Source organism: Otolemur garnettii, unplaced genomic scaffold (assembly GCF_000181295.1).
Source record: "Otolemur garnettii isolate 467f Iridium unplaced genomic scaffold, OtoGar3 scaffold00077, whole genome shotgun sequence".
NCBI lineage: Eukaryota > Metazoa > Chordata > Mammalia > Primates > Galagidae > Otolemur > Otolemur garnettii.
The window spans coordinates 179934-191815 of record NW_003852472.1 but is presented as its reverse complement, the minus strand read 5'-3'; the positions used below and the strand labels follow the sequence as shown (position 1 = coordinate 191815).

The 11882-nt window shown below is 50.9% G+C and overlaps 2 protein-coding genes across 2 annotated transcripts in view; both read left to right on the top strand.

Annotated features, from left to right (window-relative positions):
• Window positions 1–1105: 1105 nt before the first annotated feature.
• On the top strand, window positions 1106–7037 carry FIS1 (fission, mitochondrial 1). The gene is made up of 5 exons (XM_003794170.3): window positions 1106–1244; window positions 2110–2242; window positions 5609–5685; window positions 6117–6222; window positions 6735–7037. The coding sequence occupies exons 1-5, from the start codon at window positions 1200–1202 to the stop codon at window positions 6830–6832; spliced, it is 459 nt and encodes a 152-aa protein (XP_003794218.1). The 5' UTR covers window positions 1106–1199; the 3' UTR covers window positions 6833–7037.
• Window positions 7038–9432: 2395 nt separating this feature from the next.
• CLDN15 (claudin 15) overlaps window positions 9433–11882 on the top strand; it is a 5583-nt gene continuing 3133 nt past the window's right edge. Inside the window, exon 1 of the mRNA XM_003794168.2 lies at window positions 9433–9649. Within this exon, the coding sequence (XP_003794216.1) occupies window positions 9433–9649 (217 nt within the window). The remainder of the gene's footprint in view (window positions 9650–11882) is intronic.

The window sequence follows — 11882 nt, the reverse complement described above, 5'->3', positions numbered from 1 at the left end:
AGGCCTGCTAAACAATGACAACTGCAACCAAAAAATAGCCAGGCATTGTGGCAGGCACCTGTAGTCCCAGTTACTTGGTAGGCTGAGGCAAGAGAATTGCTTAAGCCCAAGAGTTTGAGGTTGCTGTGAGTTGTGATGCAATGGCACCATACAGAGGGGGACATAGTGAGACTCTGTCTCAAAAAGAAAAAAAAAGGGCGGTGCCTGTGGCTCAAAGGAGTAGGATGCCAGCCCCATATGCCAGAGGTGGCGGGTTCAAACCCAGCCCCGGCCAAAAACTTCAGAAAAAAAAAATTGAAAGGGCTTTGCAAATGTGGTAAGTGTTTGAATAATCCCCTTCATTTGCACTGTTTGCACTGCCCTCTTCACTATTATTTGCTTTATTCTACGTTTATTCAACAAATATTTATTGAACTATGCCGAGTGCTGTGCTAGATATGGGATAAACAATATAGTCCCTGCCCTCATGGAACTTAAATTCTGATACGTGCTAGAGTACTTAAGTCAAGGTAAAAAGAATATGAAAGTCACTACCCAGTCCTCTCACTGCACAGAACACTGAAAGTCACGTTAGCCCCTTTCTCTTTCACAGGCTCCCCTGCTTCCGAAAAGATGGTTTATCTAAATAATATTTAAAAGATTGGATGCTTTCTTCAAGTAATGCAACAACAGCTTTAAAAATTACCATTAATAGCATCCCCTATTATGTATTCCAGTCTATGGGTGTGTGATAATGGATCCAGTCATCTACCTTCTTGCATTCTAAGAGTCAGCAGAGGCCCTGAGTATGATTTTGTTGCAGCAGTGAAGTCACATAGCCTCCAGGGTCCTAGATTACTGGAGCGCATTAGACTGGTCCCTAACGTGATCCCTGCCCTGTTTTCCACCCTCCCTTTTCCGCTATTTTCAGCCAAAGAGCTAACTACCAAGACATAGTCCCACCATCTCCTAGGGCAACCTCCACGGAGACTGGAGTACCAGGAACGCTGACAGGCGAGAATATGCTGGAATGGCAGGGACTGACCGAGCATGCGCAATCGTGCCCCCTCAGGCGCCGGCCACTTAGGGAGGAAGGGGCGGGGCGTCGCCCCACACGCCCGCTTCCGCCAGACGCCGGAAGTGGCCCTCAGCCCCTTCTCCTGGGCCATGGAGACTGAGGCACAGTAGAGTTTGGTGTGAGGCTTGTGGGGGCGGCGGCCATGGAGGCCGTGTTGAACGAGCTGGTGTCTGTGGATGACTTGCTGGTGAGGCCTGGCCCCAAGAGAGGGAAAGGGACGATTCGGAGGGTGGGTCCTGAGGAGAGTTGGGCATTGACCAAACGCTCTTCCCAGCATCAGCTTAGCCCAGGGAAGCCGAACTACGGCTCCCGGCAGCCTTTGCAGCGTCGGGCTCCTGCCCGAGGTGCCCACTTTGCTCCGGAGGCTAGTGGGAGTTGTAGTTTCTTAAGGCACCTCACCTCAGTTGTAAAGGCCTGGAGTCTGACGGTAGAAAGACTGACGGCTTCTGGGTTCGTGCAGGAGTTGGGAACTCAGGGTGCTCCTTCAAAGGTGAGAAAGTACAGCGACCATCATAAAGTTTCACATATTACTGCGTCCGGCACGGTGCTAAGTGCATTGCATGCCACGTCTCAATCTTGGTAGCTCTAAAGGAGGTAGTCACTCTTTCTATTTCTGTCTTGCAGACAAGGAAGAGCTAGACCCGGCTAGGTGAGGCAGGGTGGGGCCGAATGGGTCCAGCATTCTCCGACCAGGACCGTGTGGGCTGTTGTTGAGCAGTTCTAACAGCGTGTTTACTGTTCAGCCACTCCGGGTCAGCTGCTCCGGGAGCCGTGCCTGGAGCTGCCACCAGGTGGCATCTCTGCTCGGTACCACTAGGGGGCGAGAAAACTGAGGGGGTTCTGTCCAAATAGCTAGCCCTTCCCATCCCTGAGGAACAGAATCCCTGGGTCCCAGGTATGGAGATAGTAGGAGCCGGGGTGCCAGGTACCAAGACCCGCGAGGGAAATGAGGCAGAGACAGGAGGATAGAGTGTAACTGGAAATGGATACCATGTCCAATTGGAGAATAGTTGACACCCTTTCTAAATGATTCCTCTCCTCCCCTATGGCAGAAGTTTGAAAAGAAATTTCAGTCTGAGAAGTCAGCAGGCTCGGTGTCCAAGAGCACGCAGTTTGAGTACGCCTGGTGCCTGGTGCGGAGCAAGTACAATGATGACATCCGTAAAGGCATCGCACTGCTCGAGGGTGAGGTGCTGGGCTACCCAACTCCCCCCTTCCCTACTGCCATGGGGGCTGCTCTTCAACGTGGGCCCCTGTAATACAGTCATCTGGCAGTTAGCTCCACTAAATTTATGTAGCAAAAGGCTATACTTAGTCTGACTTCTCCCAGTGAACTTTTAGCTAATTACCACGCACCATTGTTTTGCCAAACAGAGATATAGAATGCTAGTTCCCACAGGAGAATCTTAGTAGAGAAAGTGACTTGTCTTAGGTCACACAAATAATCAGTTAGTGACTGGATTAAAACAGAAGCTCCTGTCTTGTGAGTCTCAGTCCTGTGCTTTTTGTCCCCTACCGTGTTGCCTAGCCACAACCTTTTGTGGGGATGGCATAGACGAGATATAGAAGACTGTCCTAAAAAATTGTCACAGATGGTGCTTTTGGGGATTGGAACCCTATTTTCCATTGGTTTGGGGTGGGTTGTCACTTGACAGAGGCCGCAATACTTGACCTTTACATTTCTCTGTATCCCCTTTCTCATGGTCAAGTAATCATTTATAAGCAAGCAGTCCATGTAGAGTCATCCTTTTGGTATCTGTGGGTGACTGGTGCCAGGACCCTCTGAGGATACAATACACAGATCCTCAAGTCCCTTATATAAAATGGTATACTGCACTTGTATATAATGTTATGCACATCTTCCTATAGAGTTTAAAGCATACGATTCTCTTGCCTCAGCCTTTCAGGTAGCTGGGACTACAGGCGCCCACCAAAGCTCCTAGCTTTTTTTTTTTTTCCCCAGTTTTTTGGCCAGGGCGGGGCTTGAACCTGCCATCCCTGGTGTATGGGGCTGCCACCCTACTCCTTGAGCCACAGGCACCACCCCCAGCTATTTTTTGTTGCAGTTTGGCCAGGGCCAGGTTTGAACCCGCCACCCTCAGTATATGGGGCTGGCACCCTACCCACTGAACCACAGGTGCTGCCTGGAAGAATCTTTTTTTCTTTTTTTTTGCAGTTTTTGGCCAGGACTGAGTTTGAACCCGCCACCTCCAGCATATGGGGCCAACGCCCTACTCCTCTGAGCCACAGGCGCCGCCCAAGAATCTTTCTTAATGCAAATATTCTTACCCTATATTTGTCTGTTTTGCTAATTCTGATTTTTCAGATTTATTCTATAGCAGGACATAGGGTGGCACCTGTGGCTCAAAGGAATAGGGCACCAGCCCCATATGCTGGAGGTGGTAGGTTCAAACCCAGCCCCAAACAAAAACTGCAAAAAAAAACCAATATAGCAGGACACAGCTGTAGAAGTAGTCTTTCTAAGTGTTGCCATTCTAGAGACAGTACAAAGATTTTAAGATTTATAAACACCTGCAAAACTACTTAGCAACCAATTCTAGTGCTGGGAAGCCACTGAATTAAGAAAGTCAGGTCAGATCATTTAGAGAAGGCTAAATTCTGGGAAGTCACTGAATTAAGAAAATCAGGTGAGATCATTTAGAGAAGGCTAATTGAAGGTGAATTTTGAGCTGATTTTTTAAAAGGAGAGGAAGTACAAACTTATTTTTGTGATTTTTTTTTTTTTTTTTTTTTTTTTTGTTTATTTAGAGATTGAACCTCACTCTGTTGCCTAGGCTAGAGTGCCATCAACCTAGCTTATAGCAACTCAGACTCCTGGGCTCAAGGGATCCTCCTTTCTCAACCTCCTGAGTAGCTGGGAATATAGGTGCCCATCACAATGCCTGGTTAATTCTTCTATTTTTATTTTTATTTTTTTATTTTTTTATTTTTTTTGAGACAGAGCCTCAAGCTGCCCCCCTGGGTAGAGTGCCATGGCATTACAGCTCACAGCAACCTCCAACTCCTGGGCTCAAGCGAGTCTCCTGCCTCCGCCTCCCAAGTAGCTGGGACCACAGGCGCCCGCCACAACGCCCGGCTATTTTTTGGTTGCAGCCGTCATTGTTGTTTTGGCGGGTCCGGGCTGGGGATTGGAACCCGCCACCTTAGGTGTACGTGGCTGGCGCCTTAGCCGGTTGAGCTATAGGCGCCGAGCCAATTCATCTATTTTTAGAAAATAAGAGAAAAATTTCTATTTTTAGACAGGATCTCACTCTTGCCCAGACTGGTCTCAAACTCCTGACCTCAAACCATCCTTCCACTTTGGCCTCCCAGAGTACTAGGATTACAGACATGAACCACTGCACTTGGCCTGCAAACTTTTTTGCCGGGAGGAGGGGGGGTACTGGGCAGAATCTCACCTCCTCATCCTAGGGTTGAATGCCATGGTGTCATCATAGCTCACATCAACCTCAAACTCCTGGGTTCAAGTGATCCTCTTGCTTCAGTCTCCTGAGTAGCTGGGACTACAGAGGCCCACCACAAAACAACACCCAGCTAGTTTTTCTATTTTTAGTAGTGACAGAGTCTCACTCTAGCTTGGCTGGTCTCGAACTCCTGAGCTCAAGCAGTCCACCTGCCTCAGCCTCCCACAGTGCTAAGATTACAGGCATGAGCCACCTGCACCTGGCATACAAACTTATTTTTATTTTTATTTTTTTTTTTTTTGAGACAGAATTTTTGGTTGTAGTTGTCATTGTTTGGCAGGCCCGGGCTGGATTTGAACCCAACAGCTCAAATGTACGTGGCTGGTGCCCTAGCTATTGAGCAACAGGTCCCAAGTTGAGCACAAACTTATTCTTTCTTTTTTAAAGACAGAGTCTCACTTTGTCACCCCCAGTAGAGTGCTATGGCATCACAGCTCACAGCAACCTCCAGCTCTTGGGCTTAGCCAGTTCTCTTGCCTCAGCCTCTGGAGTAGCTGGTACTACAGGCGCCTACCACAATGCCTGGCTATTTTTTGTTGTTACAGTTTGGACCAGGGCCAGGTTCGAACCCTCCACCCTCCATATATGGGGCCAGCACCCTACAAACTTACTCCCTTTTTTCTTTTTTTTTTTTTGTTACAGTTTTGGGGGCTGGGGCTGGGTTTGAACCCGCCACCTCTGGTATATGGAGCCGGCGCCCTACTCCTTGAGCCACAGGCACCGCCTACAAACTTATTCTTAACAGTGATTAGACAGCAGGCAATATAGTTGAAACATACAGCAGATATCAAAACTGAGTTGAGCTGCCTTTTGACTTCTCCAGGGCCTTGAGTTCACATGTGTGAGCCAGAGTTGACTGATACTGATAACATGATTTAACGCTGGGGTGTTCAGACTGCCTGGGTTCACCCTGCCCCACAGCTCTTGCTGGCGAGTTGAGAGTGACAGGAGCTGACACAGGCTCAGGACAGTGACTTTCCCAGGGTCACAGAGGGATTCAGAGAGCAGAAGGGATCTCTGGGACACAGGTTTAGGAAAACATACTTTTTCCCTTCTCCCTCTCCAGAGCTGCTGCCCAAGGGGAGCAAAGAGGAACAGCGGGATTATGTCTTCTACCTGGCTGTGGGGAACTACCGGCTCAAAGTAAGGCAGAGAGGGCTCCCTTCTTTCCTTCCAGCCTACTGAGTGGTCTATAGTACCTTCTTACTTCTCCAGGGTAGAACCCTGGACATCAGGGCAGGGGATAATGTTGAGTACAGAGGTGTTGAGTGATATCAGACCAGGACTCTGAGGGAAGGTAAGAGAGGATCAGGGCACCAAGGGTGTGGGGAACAAGGTGACGTCAAGATTGGGGTGTAGCCCTAAGCCCTGGGCTGTTATCTCCCCTAGTTTATCACCCCATACACAGTTGGGATTGTTAGTGGACTCTACTCCATTGGGGTGGAGCTAGAGTGAGGGAGCTAGAGGGAGGAGCCCCTAGGGCTTAACAGGAAAGCCCTTTGGGTGGGCAAAGGAGTGATAGAACCCTGGGGTGTATATAACGTGTGTGTATGGTTTTTTTTCCCTGAGTGTAGGAATATGAGAAAGCCTTAAAGTACGTTCGAGGGCTGCTGCAGACTGAGCCCCAAAACAACCAAGCCAAGGAACTGGAACGGCTCATTGACAAGGCCATGAAGAAAGGTGAAAGTCTCATTTCTATTTGTTAAGTCCTCTTCTTTTTTTTTTTTTTTTTTTTGTAGAGACAGAGTCTCACTTTATTGCCCTGGGTAGAGTGCCGAGGCATCACACTGCTCACAGCAACCTCCAATTCCTAGACTTAGGTGATTCTCTTGCCTCAGCCTTCTGAGTAGCCAGGACTACAGGCGCCCTCCACAATGCCCAGCTTTTTTTTTTAATTTCCAGGTTTGAACCCCCTACCCTCGGTATATGGGACCGGCGCCCTACCAACTGAGCCACAGGCATTAAGTCCTCTTCTTTCCCCCATATCTGGACCCTTTGGTTTCTTTTTAAATGACCTCCTTCCAGGAAGTCCCTCCTCAGACCCCCTCTACAACCGTTGGAGGCTCTTGCCCGAGTCTCCTGGTAGGGGTGTACCCTTCTATTGAGGATTAGGGCCAGGGAGAAGGTGATCGGTAGGGTCCCTGCGGGAGTGAGGGCTGGGCTTCTGACAGTGTCCCTTTTCCTTTTTCCAGATGGACTCGTGGGCATGGCCATTGTTGGAGGCATGGCCCTGGGCGTGGCAGGACTGGCTGGACTCATCGGACTTGCTGTGTCCAAGTCCAAATCCTGAGGGAGACTGTACCTCCTCCTCTGCCTACGGTGACATGGGAGACCGTAGAAGACATCTGTCTTAACCATCCCTTTCCTATTCTTCCCCTGCACTCCTGCCACTGCCCTCTGTGACCTTCAACTTCCACTTCCTTAAGACCTGCCCTTCAGCCCCAAATCATGTGCTTTGGGATGAGTGTAAATAAAAGTGGACTGTGGCTTGGGAACCTCTGTCTGAGTTGGGGGTAGGGGAGTCTCACTGGGTGCAGAGGATGGATGAGAGTCATTTGTGGTCCTCCCGCCCCTATCATCCAGGCTGGTGGGGGGAGGTCCTCCTTTGTGGTTCCCAGATCCCACACCCTTCCTTCCTCCCTCCCCTGAAGTCCTGCTTTGAGCAGAGCCTTTTCATTGCCCTAGAATCCTCAGAGGGAGCAGTGACCGGAGAAGGGAAGGGGAGAGCTGAGGACTTAGGCTGGGATTTATGCCTCCCCTCTCCTCTGACCCACTCATCTGCTTCTCAGCTCATGGAGTTTTCCACACCAACAGGGACTCCTCTCAGCTTCCTCCCAACCCTCCACCCTTCCCTCTCTTTGTCTTCCTGCACCCTCCCCTTCCTCCTACCTCATCCTCCTCAGGATAAGGGGGGGCTGCCAGCTGGTGAGGAAGGAAACTGGCATTGGCATGGGGTAGGTGGGGCCTTGGAAGAGGTCGTGAGCTTGGGGTGCTCCAGCTCTGTACTGTGGGATGGAAGGTCAGGACCGGTCCCCACCCAGCCTGCTATGCCTCCACACCCCCCTGTGCCAGGCTCCGAGTGGGCCTGTTTTGCTTCGCTGCATACCTCTCGTTCCACAGCCCAGGCCAGCCCAGCTGAGAGGTAGGGTTGAGACACCTGAGGAGAGCATGGAGCAGGCTGACACAAGGAGGAACAGGGAGGTTACATGTCCAGGCCAGTGATGTCCCCTGTAACTGAGTGTGTAGGATCAGCCCCTCGGGGATGCAATCTAACACTATTTGCCAGAAGAGAACCAGGGCTGTCCTAGCTCTGATTCTAGGGATCAGAAAGTGAAAGTGTCCACACTGGGACAGGTGCTTAGTGCTAGCTGGGGACCCAGACATTTCTTTTTCTTTCTTTCTTTTTTTTTTTTTTTTGAGACAGAGTCATCATAGCTCATAGCGGACTCAAACTCCTGGATTCAAGTGATCCTCTTTCTTCAGTCTCCCAAATAGCTGGGACCACAGGTGTCCATCACAACAACCAGCTATTTTGTTGTTGTTGTTCTTGTTGCAGTTGTTGGCTTTAGCTGGCAGGGCTGGGTTCGAACCCACCTCAGTAGATGTGGCCACTGCCCTGCCAACTGAGCTATGGGCGCTGCTCAACCCAGATGTTTTTTTTTTTTTTTTTTTTTTTTTGCAGTTTTTGGGCAGGGCTGGGTTTGAACCTGCCACCTCCAGCATATGGGGCTGGCGCCTTACTCCTTTGAGCCACAGATGCCGCCCAACCCAGACATTTCTAATTCAACATAATTAATAGAGCTGGTGAACGCTCCTGATAATTCTGAATGGATCAGAGAGCTTAGCCACAGGATCACATTCTGGGCCTGTGATTTACTTTGGGCCCCATTGGCAGCAGGATCAAGCTTGATGCTGAGAGTCAAAGATCAACTCAATAAGGTGGAAATTACAATTCTGGAGGAAAGTGATGCCTTGCTGACCTTGCTCAGCCCTGTGGGGCACTCAGATCCAGGACAATCTCCAAGTATTGAGCAGTTTGTATGTTTGGAGAGCTTAGATCTGTGGTCCCCATCCTTATGACAACCTATGAAGTGAGTAGTGTTATCTCTAGCTTACAGAAGCAGAAACAAGTTCAAACCCCTGCCCAAGTCACCTGGGTAAATGGTGGAAGTCTAGCTCAATCTCATTGGATTGGACTCCAGAGTCATCTGTCTCTCCTAACTTCCCATATCCTCATGCAACCTTAATCTTCCTTGGAGACTCAAATGTCCCAATCCCTAGGTCTTTGAGTGTCTTAGATTGTTCTCTCCTTTCTGAGGGGGTGGCTGTATTCCCTCCATCCTTCCCCACTGAAGGCTGCTTTTGGGCCTGTGTTCATTCTTGATCCTTCTCAGTCACCTTTTCCCCTGTCTCTCTGATCTGTTCCCTGGACCCCATGAAAGCTGAGTCGGAGACAGACGCTTCCCCTTGGCTCCCAATGCGTCCCTGGGGGCCCCTCCTTGGCTGTATTGTCAGTCACTCCCCAGTAAGTCAGCTCCCCCCACCCTCATGGGGCGGGGAGTTGGGGCAGCCCAGAGACTAGGGGGAGGGGATGGACTTTTGGCCCATTTGTTTCGTTTATTCCCTCCATCGTCAACAGCAGCTGCGGTGTGCTGGGCTCACTCCTCTGACCTGCCAGGAAGCAGAGACCCAGAGAGAGGGAGGGAGACAGAAACCTGGAGAAAGACCTGAGGAAGAGGCGGGCAGAGGCTGCGGCAGGACTTGCGTCCTTTCCCTCCCTCCCCAGCTTGCCTTAACACCCCCTACTTAGCCAAAGTTCCTTCAAGTTCCCCAGAGGTTCTACCTTCCCCCTCTCTGGGGCACCGGCCCCTCAGGGCCCTGTTTCCCACCATGTCCATGGCTGTGGAAACTTTCGGCTTCTTCATGGCAGCCCTGGGGCTGCTGATGCTGGGGGTGACCCTGCCAAACAGCTACTGGCGAGTCTCCACCGTGCACGGAAGCGTCATCACCACCAACACCATCTTCGAGAACCTTTGGTATAGCTGTGCTACAGACTCCCTGGGAGTCTCCAACTGCTGGGAGTTCCCGTCAATGCTGGCCCTCTCTGGTATGGGGTGGGGAGAGCTTCAGGGAGCAAAGGGGGGTGGGAGGTGGGAGAGACCCCAGAGGAAGCTGGGTGCTGCTGTAAAAGTGCAGGGGGCTGTGGGTCAAGCTCGGAAGTCCGGGTTTCTGTATCCAGGAGTACTGGGGTTGGGGAACCTGGAACTGGAGCGGAGACCTTGTCACACACGGCTCCCTGCCCTAGTGTGACACTATCTTAAGGGTTACAGGTGCAAGCACCAGAGTCAGACTGCCAGGTGCAACTCTTACCTTTACTGACTCTGTGTATTGGGGAGGTGATAAGATGAGCTTCATCTTAACCCACCTATAAGATTAGGATGGTAGTAGTCCCAGTTCACAGGTGGTTGAAAAAGTACAAAATGTTAATGTAATATTAACATATATGTATGCAACAGAGTTTCACATTTTATTTCTGGGGTGGGATTGCTGGGGTTGGCTGGGTGAGGAGGCCTCATCTCAGATTCTTGGTGGTTGACGCACTTCCATTATCAGTAGCTTCTCCAGGCTGCCACTGGCTGGGATGTTGCTCTCCATGTCTGCTTAGCTCTAAAGGCCCCTTGTGAAGGCTTGGTTCCCAGAAGGTAGGGGTCTTGCAGATCTGAGTGTCTACTATAAGAAGGAGGTGTGTGTGTATGTGTTTGGGGTTCTTAGGACACTGTATTTTCTGAGGTTCTTAGAGGGCTGGAGCCTACAGTTCTTTAGGCCCAGAGCAGCCCTCTCTGGAGCCTGAGGCATCTTACTACTTCCTGCTCACTCCCTGGGACTAGCGTTCACCATCATGCTGGGGGGCAGGGGAGAGTTTCCCTTCGGTCTATCCCATGCCAGAGACCAAGAGGTGTTGGCTGTGAATCATAGGTGGTGCCACTCCCCACCTTCACTAGGTCCTTTGGGGGCAGCCTTTTCTTCCAGTACCATGCTGTAGGTATCCAGTGGTGGGGAAGGAACTGAGACAAACAGTGGGTATGAAGTGGGGCTGCTTGAAATTGCCCCCTCGAATGTCAGAGACACTCTAAGCAGTTACAGGTCTGGGTAGGTCTCTTGGGCCCCCACTAGTCCCAGAATCTCCAGACGTAGTGACCAGGGCTGTGTATTCCATCCATCTCTCCAGGACTAACTACAGGGCAATCCCCACCACCCCCAACCCTGTAAAGGCTGAATACAATCTGGGCCAGAAGCCCAGAGTGCTGGGTGGCCAGAAGTGACACTGGGGACAGCTGCTCAGCAACCCAGGCCAGCCCCATGATAAATACCATGGTGCCAGGAGGGCCTTTGCTATGAGCCTGTGTACCTGAAAGGGGCCCCACTTGGAACTGCTGCTCTTGGCCTTAGAGAGGGCATAGGTGTGCATGAAAGACAGGTGCCAGAGCCCCAGAGGACAGGGTCAGAGGGGAGCAGATTCCAGGCCTTGTGCTAGGTACTGCTACCTACATATTTTCCTGATGTCTACAATAGCTATGCTGTTGGGGATGGCAGCAGGCAAGGCCTCCTTTTATAGAAGCTGCAAAAAAATTGGCAAGGTTAGACAACCTGCCCAGAGTCCCACAGGTGGTAAAAGGAGGAGCTGGAATTCAGACGCCATGGCTGGTTGTAGTCCTGAGGGGGGATTGTGGCCATCATTTGATCATTTCCCAGCTGTGTACCACGACCCCTACCCTCTCAGCCTATCTGCTCCGAGGCCTATCCATCATCTTCCTTTGCTGGAGCTACCTGGGGATTCAGGGCTGGGAGCGGAAGGCCAGAGGGAGTGGCAGAGAGTGAGGATGTGCTTCCAGAGAACTTTGTCCCTCCTTCCTACCCCCCAACTCGCCACTTCACCTCCTCCTGGCAGGAACCCCAGACTTTCCCCTTCAGCACCAATGGTACAGCCCCACCCAGGAAAGGGGTGCAAGGTCCTTGGGAGTGCTTGGCAACTATCACAGACTGAGAAAGGAGGAGAGGGCCAAGGAGGGAGCCAGCAACTTCCCTCAGCTTTGAGAAAGGAGAACGGAGGCACTGAAAGAATTATGAGCTGGGCAGTGCCTGTGGCTCAGTGGGTAGGGTGCCGGCCTCATATACTAAGAGTGGCGGAGTCGAATCCGACCCTGGCCAAACTGCAACAAAAAATAGCTGGGTGTTCTGTAGTCTCAGCTACTCTGGAGGCTGAGGCAAGAGAATCACCTAAGCCCCGGAGTTGGAGCCCTAGAGCAACAAAATGAGACTCTGTCTCTAAAAAAAAAAAA